The sequence below is a fragment of the Haematobia irritans genome, chromosome 2 (assembly GCF_050003625.1).
Source record: "Haematobia irritans isolate KBUSLIRL chromosome 2, ASM5000362v1, whole genome shotgun sequence".
In the NCBI taxonomy this organism is placed as follows: domain Eukaryota; kingdom Metazoa; phylum Arthropoda; class Insecta; order Diptera; family Muscidae; genus Haematobia; species Haematobia irritans.
The window spans coordinates 159,481,755-159,495,249 of record NC_134398.1 but is presented as its reverse complement, the minus strand read 5'-3'; the positions used below and the strand labels follow the sequence as shown (position 1 = coordinate 159,495,249).

At 36.1% G+C, this 13,495-nt stretch overlaps 1 protein-coding gene across 1 annotated transcript in view; it reads right to left on the bottom strand.

Annotated features, from left to right (window-relative positions):
• Window positions 1–4,657: 4,657 nt before the first annotated feature.
• The window catches only part of LOC142226631 (uncharacterized), a 41,842-nt gene continuing 33,004 nt past the window's right edge, over window positions 4,658–13,495 (bottom strand). Inside the window, exons 2-3 of the mRNA XM_075296733.1 lie at window positions 6,410–8,152; window positions 4,658–5,035 (exon numbers count right to left, since the gene is read on the bottom strand). Of these exons, the coding sequence (XP_075152848.1) occupies window positions 4,779–5,035; window positions 6,410–8,152 (2,000 nt within the window). The 3' untranslated portion in view covers window positions 4,658–4,778. The remainder of the gene's footprint in view (window positions 5,036–6,409; window positions 8,153–13,495) is intronic.

The window sequence follows — 13,495 nt, the reverse complement described above, 5'->3', positions numbered from 1 at the left end:
TTTTGTGATCAAAGTCTAGGTCGCAATTTAAGTCCAATCGCCTTCAAATTTGGCACATGTTCGTAATTTGGGTCAGAATAGAACCCTATTGATTTTGGAAGAAATCGGTTCAGACTTAGATATAGCTCCCATATATATCTTTCGCCCGATATGGACTTATATGGCCCCAGAAGCCAGATTTTTTGCCGAATTTGGTTGACATTTTGCACTAGGAGTACAATTAGTAGTATAGTCAAGAGTGAAAAATTTGATTAAAATCGGTTCAGATTTAGATATAGCTCCCATATATATCTTTCGCCCCATATGGCCTAATATGGTCCTAAAAGCCAGAGTTTTGGCGCAATTTGGTTGAAATTTTGCACAGGGTGTAGATTTAGCATTGTAGCTATGCGTGCTAAATTTGGTTGAAATAGATTCAGATTTAGATATAGCTCTCATATATATCTTTCGCCCGATATGAACTAATATGGTCCTAGAAGCCAGAGTTTTGGCCCAATTTGTTTGAAATTTTGCACTAGGAGTACAATTAGTAGTGCAGTTCATTGTGCAAAATTTGATTGAAATCGGTTCAGATTTAGATATAGCTCCCATATATATCTTTCGCCCGATATGGACTAATATGGTTCTAATAGCCAGAGTTTTGGCCCAATTTGGTTGAAATTTTGTACAGGGAGTAGATTTTGCATTGTAGCTATACATGACAAATTTTATTGAAATCGGTTCAGATTTATATATAGCTCCCATATTTAGTTTTCGCCCGATTTACACTCATATGAGCACAGAGACCAATTTTTTGCTCCGATTTAGTTGAAATTTTGCACAACGAGTAGAATTAGCATTGTAGCTATGCGCGCCAAATTTGGTTGAAATCGGCTCAGATTTAGATATAGCTCCCATATATATGTTTTTCGACAAAAATTGTCAAAATACCAACATTTTCCTTGTAAAATCGCCACTGCTTAGTCGAAAAGTTGTGAAAATGGCTCTAATTTTCCTAAACTTTTAATACATATATAACGAGCGATAACTCATAAATAAACTTTTGCAAAGTTTCCTTAAAATTGCTTCAGATTTAAATGTTTCCCATGTTTTTTTACTAACATTGTGTTCCACCCTAGTGCATTAGCCGAGTTAAATTTTGAGTCTATAGATTTTGTAGAAGTCTATCAAATTCTGTCCAGATCGAGTGATATTTAAATGTATGTATTTGGGACAAACCTTTATATATAGCCCCCAACACATTTGACGGATGAAATATGGTATCGAAAATTTAGATCTACAAAGTGGTGCAGGGTATAATATAGTCGGCCCCTCCCGATTTTAAACTTTCCTTATTTGTTCTATATGAGTTGCATCCATTCTCACAATATGTTCAGCTCACAAGCAAGATTTAAAAAAACCTTAAAATTTTGACCGAATTCTACGAAATCAAGTTTGTTGCATTTAAAACATCATAACGCAGTTTTAAGCAAGTATAAACGGCCGTAAGTTCGGCCAGGCCGAATCTTATGTACCCTCCACCATGAATTGCGTAAAAACTTCTACTAAAGACTGTCATCCACAATCGAATTACAAGGCAAGGTATCTTAAAGCTCCTTAACATCGTCTTCGAAATTGGAAGTTAGTCCATTCGGGGTATATATTAGGCAAAACAAAGGCCGATTAAAAACCTATATAATTCAGTTCTTAACCGGTATGAACTTTTGAGCGGTGAAAAAGAAGCTGAAGTGAAATATGAGGGTCGGTTTATATGGGCTAAATAAAATTATGAACCTATACGGTCCAGTTTTTGTGATACCAAATTTAGCGAGATCATAAGAAATTTGCTTATCTTGGAAGAAGTCAAATCTGGGGATCGCTTTATCTGGGGGTTACATGTAACTACGGGCCACATTTGGCATCGGTTTATATGGGGGTTTTATATAATTACATAAACCGATGTGGACCAATTTTTGCATGGTTGTTAGAGACCATAACTAATATAACGTACAAAACTTTAATCGAATCGGACGAAATTTACTTCTCCATGAAGCTCCGAAAGTCCAATCTGGGGATCGGTTTATGTGGGGGCTATATATAATTATGGACCGATAAGGATAAACTTTTGCATGGTTGTTAGTGGCCATATACTTACACAACATAGAAAATTTCAACCGAATCGGATGAAATTTGCTGTTCCAAGAGGTTCCAAACACAAAATCTGGGGATCGGTTTATATGGGGGCTATATATGGACGGATATGGACCAATTTTTGCATGGATATTAGAGTTCATGTACTAATATAACGTACAAAATTTTAACCGAATCGAACGAAATTTGCTCCTCCAAGAGGGGCCGGAGGTCAAATCTGGGGATCGGTTTATATGGGGGCTATATATAATTATGGACCTATATTGATAAATTTTTGCGTGGGTGTTAGAGGTCATATACTAATATAACGTACAAAATTTTAACTGAATCGAACGAAATTTGCTCCTCCAAGAGGCTCCGGAGGTCCAATCTGGGGGCTATACGTATATAATTATGGACATATATGGACCAATTTGCATGAGTGTTAGAGGAGTGGGTCATATACTAATATAACGTACAAAATTTTAACCGAATCGAAAGAAAATTTGCTCCTCCAAGAGGGTCCGGAGGTCAAATCTGGGGATCGGTTTATATGGGGGCTATATATATAATTATGGACATATATAGACCAATTTGCGTGGGTGTTAGAGGGGTGGGTCATATACTAACACCAAGTACCAAATTTCAACCGGATCGGATGAAATTTGCTCCTCCTAGAGCCTCCGCAAGCCAAACTTGGGATCGGTTTATCTGGGAGCTTTACGTAAACGTGGTCGCATATGGCCCATTTGCAATACCATTCGACCTACACAATAACAACTACTTGTGCCATGTTTCAATTCGATAGCTTGTTTCATTCGGAAATAAGCGTGATTTCCACAGATGGACGGACAGACGGACGGGCAGAACAAAACATAGGTACACTTTTCAATTACACTTCCCTTTTTTGTGTTCACATAAAACCACGTTCTGAATAAATAAATTAACACAAAACACAATAATTCCGAATTCAGCGTTCATTCCTAGCAACACTCAACACACGTAAATGTTCAAAGGTAATTTTATAAAACCTTTGAACATTTACACACGATTTTTCGCTGCAAAAATGTTAAAAAAAAACAATTATATACGGCCGTAAGTTCGGTCAGGCCGAATTTTATGTACCCTCCTCCAAGAGGCTCCAAAACCAAATCTCGGGATCGGTTTATATGGGGGCTATATATGATTATGGACTGATATGGACCACTTTTGCCATGGTTGTTAAATATCATATACTAACATCACGTACCAAATTTCAACCGAATCGGATGAATTTTGCTCTTCCTAGGGGCTCCGGAGGTCAAATCTGGGGATCGGTTAATATGGGGGCTATATATAATTATGGACCGATTTCGACCAATTTTTGCATTGGTATTTGAGGCAATATATTAACACCACGTACCAAATTTCAACTGAATCAGATGAATTTTGGTCTTACAATAGGCACCGGAGGTCAAATCTGATGATCAGTTTATATGGGGACTATATATAATTATATGGACCGATGTGGACCAATTTTTGCATGGTTGTTAGAGATCATATGCTGACACCATGTACCTAATTTCAACCGGATCGGATAAAATTTTCTTCTCTTACAGGCTCCGCAAATCAAATCTGGGGATCGGTTTATATGGGGACTATATATAATTATGGACCGATGTGGGACCAATTTCTCCATGGTTGTTAGACACCATATACCAACACCATGTACTAAATTTCAGCCGGATTGGATGAAATTTGTTTCTCTTAGAGGCTCCGCAAGCCAAATCGGGGGATCGGTTTATATGGGGGCTATATATAATTATGGACCGACGTAGACCAATTTTTGCATGGTTGTTAGAGACCATATACTAACACCATGCACAAAATTTCAGGCGGATCGTATGAAATTTGCTTCTCTTAGAGGATCGGCAAGCCAAATTTGGGGGTCCGTTTATGTGGAATGACAAAGTTAATATACCCCCATCCTATGGTGATATTTTTTTTTAATTTTTTTACCATTTTCCATATTATATATTTTTTGAAGGAATCCGTATTCTTGTGCATTTAAGGGTTAATTCTTTTTTAGTTCATGGAATTTTTATGATTTGTGAAAGCATTTCTGACTTTAATCAGTTTAGTTAAATGAATTAAAAAGAGGGAAATTATACAGAAATGAAACAAAAAGATTTACTAACTTCGTGTCTTGAACTTCCTATGGCACTAAAGAGATTTGTACAATATTGAACTCCAATTATTTCATTCAAACTTCGAAATTTTCTTTAACAAGTGAAAAAAATAATTATATCTATAAATATAATATTTATAAATATATATAAATTTTCTAGAATTGAACAAAGTTTTCCTTCCTGGTGGGTTCACAGATTTTTGAGTGTAAGATGTGTTTTCAAAGGAAACTATTACATTTGATTCTTGGTGGTGATTATTTAATTTATTTTTATTTAATTTGTATATTTATTTTTTTTAACTCGTCTCTTGCACACACACAAACAATACACAACGTAACACAACAATGCACATTCTTGCGATGAATTTCAACAACCAGATGTTCCTTATTGTTCTTCCTCCTTTAAAAAATTGGTGATTTTATATTTTCGAATTTCCTATATTTTCAAAACTTCTTATTATGGTTTTGTGAAATCTTGCAAAATATTTAGCGATCCCATTTACTAGTTTCTTGCCATTCCCTTAAGATCGTAATGTAACTCTTGAATTTGGCGATCTAAGTTTTCCAAACGTTCCGCAAATAATTCTTTATGACCCTTTGTTACATCTACCTTAGTGATATTTTTAACACTAGTTTGTATGTGGACATCATCTGAGCTTTGAGGGGTTACAAATTTTTCTTCTTCAAGTACAGTTTGATATCGTGCTGATGAATCCGATTTGCTTTTGGAAGCATATTGCCCTTTTAGTTTTTCATTTTCTGCAAATAATTCGTTATTAAAAAAGAAGGGAGTTGAGTACTTGGATCTTAAGATTGTGACCTTAATTAAAGGTGATATTGAATCTAAGCTAGATGGGTCTTCTTTAAACTAAAGACTCACTTATATAAACAACTGAACCTTAAATCTACACTCAAAAAAAAAATTGCTTGGGTCCAAAGATTTTGACCTTCCCATAACAATTTTGGTATTGATACCAAGCCAAAAATGCGTCATTTTTATACCCTCCACCATAGGATAGGGCTATATTAACTTTGTCATTCAGTTTGTAACACATCGAAATATTGCTATAAGACCCCATAAATTCGTCGTGAAATTCTGAGTCGATCTGAGCATGTCCGTCCGTCCGTCTGTTGAAATCACGCTAACTTCCGAACGAAACAAGCTATCAACTTGAAACTTGGCACAAGTAGTTGCTATTGATGTAGGTCAGATGGTATTGCAAACGGGCCATATCGGTACACTTTTACGTATAGCCCCCATATAAACGGTCCCCCAAATTTGGCTTGCTAGTCCTCTAAGAAAAGCAAATTTCATCCGATCCGCCTGAAATTTGGTACATGGTGTAAGTATATGGTCTCTAATAACCATGCAAAAATTGGTCTACATCGGTCCATAATTACATATAGCCCCCATATAAAACGATGATTCAGTTGAAATTTGGTACGTGATGTTAATATATGGCCTCAAACACCCATGCAAAAATTGGTCGAAATCGGTCCATAATTATATACAGGCCCCATATAAACTGATCCCCATCCGATCTGGTTGAAATTTGGTACCTGGTGGTAGTATATGATATATAACAACCATGCCAAAAGTGGTCCATATCAGTCCATAATCATATATAGCCCCCATATAAACCGATCCCGAGATTTGGTTTTGGAGCGTCTTAGAGGAGCAAATTTCATCCGAGTCAGTTTAAATTTGGTACATTGTGCTAACAACATATTTTTCAACATATTTTTTTCTTTGTGTGATAGCTGAGGTGTTTCTCTCTATGTTTGCAAGTTTTTTTCACGGGCTGACCTATTGGCGTTGAAAGTTGGTCACCTCGGGTATATGAAATTTAGTTTTAGCTGCCAAATCTGCAATTACGATTTTTTTCCTCTGCTGGATAGAACTTTTAAACTCCTACAAAAAAGCTCGCGGGCGTTTATAAATGTTCTCTTAATTAAAATTTCATATAAATGTTCTCTTAATTAAAATTTCATTATTTGAAATAAATTTATCAGTAAAACCATAGTAAACATTTCGCGTCCCAAAAATTATATGGCGCAATCTTCCATATTAGATCAATAGTTTTTGCCGTTTGAATTTTATTTAAGTTTACAATGGTAAAACAATCAGCTTACCTATATTCATAAATTTAAAGGAATGTCCCAAAATTTGATTGTTATCTTTGGAATTTGTTTTCGAATTTATAACGAAAAATGTTAGGAATTTTTCAAATAAGCCATTCTGATCAGCCACTTGCAGGGCTTCTTGCGTTGCATAGACTTCGGCTAAGGATTGTCCTGTATTTGTCGCAGAGACATTTATTTGATAGAGGTTGGATTCATCTAAGAGGACAGTTAAGGCTATATTACTAGAATCGTTTTTCCCTATCTTATTAAAGATGATTTGAGACAAATTGTCGGATATAATAGGGTGCACAGCGTTGATCTCATCATTCTTGTATGCAGTACTGTGCGGGAGATTTTTAGTAAAAGGATCACTATCAATTTCGATTGTATTCCCATTATTCCCTGCATATGACCTATCTAAGATATGTTCCTTCTCGAAATTTAGATCATATTGGTCTCTCCTCTTCCGGCATTGACCACAGTCGTTATGTGATTGCTGATATTGCATATTTTCGTTGAAGCTCAATGCCGTAGAATGTGCTCTTGGATATGACCACTGGCAATGTCTACCCCCAGAATAATGAGAAGAACACGGATCGTCAACCATATGACATTCAGTTTGATTATTGCAACGGATTTGATCTTGATATCTGGCTTTCAATGATGTAGTAGGCTCTGTGTCTATTTCCGATTTTCTATAATGTGGTCTAGATTTTGATTTTTGATCATAAAGAGCATTAAGTTTTGGTTTGAAATTCAGTTGAGGATTTTCTAAATCATTATTTCCTGTAACTTGCATTGAATTAGGATTTCTAACCTCAGAATATTTTTGAGGAATATGAGGATGTTTATGATTAAGATGCTCTTGTTGCATTGGAAATCGATTGGAATAAAAGTTTTTTGCTTTACTGGGGGATGAATGAGGGCGTTCATCGTAAAAAACCTTTTGAAGTTGAAAAAAATTATTTTTCAATTCTTCCAGAAGAGCACCAATTTCATTAAGTCGCTCCGTATTTTTTCGTATCTCCTGTAGGGGTACAAGTTGTTCTCTCATATCTCTAAGATCAATAATCAATTGTTGAATTTGGTCCTCTAGACCTTTAACCTTAATTTCAAGGCTAGTATTGTTGGCGATCTTTACATCAGTGGAATGTGATCTTGAAGATTCCTTTTCTCCTTCAATTTCATCACTATCTCGATTTCTCAAACATCCACCATATAATCGATAAATGTCTATTGACGATTTTACTTTCTTGAGAGGATAGAATTTTCCTTCCGATTTATATTCTTCCTCATTTTCATCAGCATATTTTACATCAAGTGAAAGTGATTTTGAAATTTCCCTAACTTCATTTGATCCAGAACGAAGTATTGAGTTTTTTTCCTTTAAGGACTTTTTACAATTCATAACTTCTATAGACTGTATGTTATTGCTCCTTTCATTTATCAAATATCTATCCTGAATAGAATCCATTCTCACAGTAATATCTGAGTTTTGTAGTTGGTTTTTGGATTTTGGACGAATTTCTTCATCCACAGTAATTGAACTTTTATTCCCTGCATTATGTTGCAGTGCTGCATAAGGTCTTGGGAATATATCACTATTCTCAGAAGTATCGCATTTCAAACCTCCACCAGATAAGCGATCATATTCTCTATGGAAACCAGGATAAACTATTTCGCACTCAGTCAAACAATCATATTCCGATTCTTCAATAATTCTATCCAACTTTCGTTTTATAAATTGATTCACTGTAACGCAAAATATAGATTAAGATTTAGGGAATTTTACAAATGTATTATTCTAAATTGGCCAAGTCCAAGTGATTTTTAAAAGGATCGGAGGGTGGGTTAAATCCTTCCATATATTCGAAAGAGGTAGAAAATTCGACTCAAACTTTGACAACAATAAAGGATTTCATTGTATTCATGAAATTATTTCGTTTGCTCAATTTTAATGACCAATTTCGTTAATATACGAAGATTTTTCTATTAGCCTCTCTCGTTGTAAAGTTGACGACCATATAAAAGAAACAGGACTTCAACGACCTATATTGTAAAAGATAAAGGTAACACTTCGCAGATGGAGCAAACACCAACCAATTTCTATTAATTGTTTGGAACACAAGATAATCGATTCACGTTACGAAAAGTATGACTAAGATATGTACAGAGCATAGGACATCGTATGGAACTACCCGCTAACACCAAAGCAGCAGGTAGGAGCTATGCTAATCAATCATTAACCGGAATAGGTCACACTGTAAAATTCCTAAATATCAGCATTCCTGTATTAAGGACCCAATCAAAAATTCGAACTTAAATTATATACTGGTTTGAGTTAACAAACAGCCTATTACTATAATGTTCATTGAATGAAGAGGCTTCCTTGTGCTGCAGATTGACTCAGAGGCATGAGAGGCAGAGGCATGTATAGTGAATGAAGCGGAAAGTTCACACTACACTTCAGAGGAGGTTTTGGTTCATCAGATGTGTCGAACCAATACTCTTTTTTCACATTTCCCAATACCAACTTTCTTTATGCCAAAGTTGTTTTTTTCTTGAGGATAACGCTCCAATTCCAACTTTCTTTACGCCAGAGTTGTTTTTTCTGGAGCATGCAATTACTTGGGTTGTGGTAACGAGTGCCGATTACAAGGTATCTTAAAACTTGTTAACGTTGTAATGCAACAAGGTAAAGCACTATATTTTTTACATTTTTATACCCTCCGCCATAGAATGGGGGTACATTAACATTGTCATTCCGTCTGTAACACATCTGGGTCATTGTGAAATTCTGAGTCGATCTAGCCATATCCGTCCCACCGTCCGTCTGTTGAAATCAAGCTAACATGCGAACGTAATAAGCTATCGACTTGAAACTTGGTACAAGTAGTTGTTATTGATGTAAAACTGGGTCCATATCAGTCCATTACTATATATAGCGCCCATATAAACGGATTCCCACATTTGACCTCCGGAGCCTCTTAGATAAGCAAAATTCATCCTCTCTGGTTGAAATTTGTTACATGGTGTTAGTATATGGTCTCTAACAACCATGCAAAAATTGGTCCATATCCGTCCATAATTACATATATAGCGCTCATATAAACTGATCCCCACATTTGACCTCCGGAGCCTCTTGGATAAGCAAAATTCATCCTATCCGATTTAAATTTGGTACGTGGTATTATGTATGTGGTATCTAACAACCATTAGAAAATTGGTCCATAATTATATATATCCACATCCCCACATTTAGCCTCCGGAGCCTCTTGGAGGAGAAAAATTCATTTGAACCGGTTGAATTTTGGTACGTGGTGTTAGTATGTGGTCTCTAACAATCATGAAAAAATTGGTCCATATCGGTCCATAATCATATATAGCCCCCATATAAACCGACATTAACAACCATGCAAAAATTAGTCTGTATCGGTCCATAATTATATATAGCCCCCATATAGATTTGACCGATTCGGTTGAAATTTGGTACATTGTGGTAGTATATGGCCGCTAACAACCATGCAAAACTTGGTCCATATCGGTCTATAGTTATGTATAGCTCCCAAATAAACCGATGCCCAATCACATAAAAATTGGTCCATACCGGTTCATAATTGTATGTAACCCTCATATAAAGCGACCCTCATATTTCAATTACCCCTCTCTAATTACAATAATTCATATCGATACCGCTCAAGAACTGAATTATATACGTATTTAATCTGCCTTTTTTAAACCCTCCACCATAGGATGGGAGTATATTAACTTTGTCATTCCGTTTGTAACACATCGAAATATTGCTCTACGAATCCATAAAGTATATATTCTGGGTCGTGGTGAAATTCTGAGTCGATCTGAGCATGTCCGTCCGTCTGTTGAAATCTTGAAATGTTGAAACGCTAATGTCCGAACGAAACAAGCTATCGACTTGAAACTTGGCACAAGTAGTTGTTATTGATGTAGGTCGGATGGCATTGCAAATGGGCCATATCGGTCCACTTTTACGTATAGCCCCCATATAAACGGATCCCCAAATTTGGCTTGCAGACCCTCTAAGAGAAGCAAATTTCATCCGATTCGGCTAAAATTTGGTACGCGGTGTTAATATATGGTCCTTAACAACCATGCAAAAATTGGTCCGCATCGGTTCATAATTAAATATATATAGCCCCCATATAAACTGATCCCCAGATTTGGCTTGGGGAGCCCCCCATATAAACCGATCTCCCGATTTGGCTTGCGGAGCCTCTAAGAGAAGCAAATTTCATCCGATCCGGCTGAAAATTGGTACATGCTGTTAGTATATGGTCTCTAACAAATATGCAAAAATTGGCCCACATCGGTGCATAATTATATATAGCCCCCATATGAACTAGAGGTGTGCACGTGATTAATAGTTTACTCACGCTCACGCACACTCACGACTGAAAAATCATACTCACGCACACTCACGCACGATATTTTTTGGTAGGACTCACGCTCACGCACACTCACGAAAAGAAAATTTTTACTCACTCACACTCACGCACGAAAACGTCGTGACTCATGAAAAATACCGTGACTCACGAAAAATATCGTGACTCACGAATAATTTTATGATTAATTTACCTTACCGAAGTGTCTGAAAACATGAGCACTATAAAAATCGAGAGTGTTATTAAACTCTTAACATCTCAGGTGTCACTAAAATTGTAATTGAATTTAACTCTTAAGCGTTTTATGTTGGTGAGCAGGAATATTTTCGTTACTCACGCACGCTCACGAAGATATTATTTTCGTGACTCACGCTCACGCACGGCATTTTGGTTTGTTAATCACGCTCACGCACACTCACGCCGTTGTTATGAGCGTGACTCACGACTCACGCACGAATCACGAAAATTTTCGTGAGTCACGACAATTTCGTTTCACGTGCACACCTCTAATATGAACCGATCACCAGCTTTGACCTCCGGAGCCTATTGGAAGACCAAAATTCATCTGATTCAGTTGATATTTTGGTACATGGTGTTATTATATGGCCTCAAACACCCATGCAAAAATTTGTCGAAATCGGTTCATAATTATGTATAGCCCCCATATAAACTGATCCCCAGATTTGACCTGAAGAGCAAAATTCATCCGATCTGGTGGAAGTATATGATATTCAAAGTGGAAGTATATGATATTAAACAACCATGCCAAAAGTGGTCCATATCAGTCATTAATCATATATGGCCCCCATATAAACCGATCCCGAGATTTGGTTTTGGAGCCTCTTGTGAAAGCAAATTTCATCCAAGTCAGTTGAAATTTGGTACATTGTGCTAGTATATGGCCGTTAACAATCATACCTAACTAGGTCCATATCGGTGTATAGTTATATATAGCCCTCAGATAAATCGATCCCCAATCACACAAAATTTGGTCTATATCAACCCAGCAAAAAAATATGGAAGTTCTTCCAAAGGCACAACTTTAAAAGCACTTCCGGAAGATGCACCCCCAATAATGTTCTTTATTTTAAATACCCAGGAAGTTCTTTTAATTCAATTTTTTATAACTTGGTTTTTTCATTGTTTTAATGACTAGGTGCATATCGGTGTATAGTTATATATAGCCCTCAGATAAATCGATCCCCAATCACACAAAATTTGGTCCATATCAACCCAGCAAAAAAATTTGGAAGTTCTTCTAAAGGCACAACTTTAAAAGCACTTCCGGAAGATGCACCCCCAATAATGTTCTTTATTTTAAATACCCAGGAAGTTCTTTTAATTCAATTTTTTATAACTTGGTTTTTTCATTGTTTTAATGGGTAATTTTATTTTTTTTGTTTCAAATAGATTAAAAAGAGGGTAAGAATTCATAAAGTGGTACAAATCATTTAAATTTTGCCGAAAAAAGTGTTAAATCCAATCTGAAAAAATTGTGAATTTTTGAAAATATTTGAGATCAAACGTTTCCGAAAAGCGTTAGAATCCATTAAAAATTATAAAAAATTATAAAAATTATTTATTTGACAAAATATTACAGATTTTTTTAATTTATATCCAAAACATTGAATTCGGATCACACCTAAAGAAGTGATGCAAATTCAGTGCAACGGCTGTTGAAATGGAGGACTTCCGTCCTATGACAATCCCATGTTAAATTCATCGCTTCTGCGTCAATTTTGCACCACTTCCGGATCCAAAAAGAACATTTTCATTACTTTTTTGGCGACGCTTTTTTGCTGGGAAGTTCATAATTGTATATAGCCCGCATATTTCAATTCTGGCTCCCTACGTACCGTGCAAAAGTCCATATCGTTCGTAATTATTTGTAGTCCTACATACACATACCTTTTTGGTCTAATATATACCACGTATGGACTAACCCACAATTTAGAAAACGATTTAAGATACCACAACACAAGTAATTCGATTGTGGATGACAGTATTTCGTAGAAGTTTCTACGCAATCCATGGTGGAGGGTACATAAGATTCGGCCTGGCCGAACTTACGGCCATATATACTTGTTGTTTAATATATTCCACGTATGGACTAACTTACAATTTAGGAGGCAATGTTAGGAAGTTTTAATATACCTTGACCACAACCCAATTTAGAAATAACATTCTTTGGTACGAATTATGACCTTCCAACGGACGATCTGCTTTATTTTGTCCCATTACTGTTGATTCGTCATCCACACCCAGAGAAGGAATATGATCACCTCAAACATGTTTCAAGAGCAAGATGTTATTTTTGGATGGTGACCATGTAACATGTTCGCTGCAACCATGTTATTTTCTCGGAAATTATGGATATGTTTTCGGAAAGCATATTATGTTTGCCGAAAAAATGAAAATTTGCGACAAACATGTGCTCTTGAAACATGTTTGAGGTGATGATATTCCTTCTCTGGGTGCAAAGATTATCCACACTTTGGTATTTTTGTAATGACAACCTTACTCTCCGAAAGAGTCTAACGGATTGAAATCCGAAGATTTTAGTGGCCATTGTGCGGTAGAAATGAAACGAGGAAACTCTTTTTTAAGCCATTCAAAAGGAGTCCTGTTGGAATATCAATTAGACTGCGGCCAAAATATATTGTTCCCGATTATATTC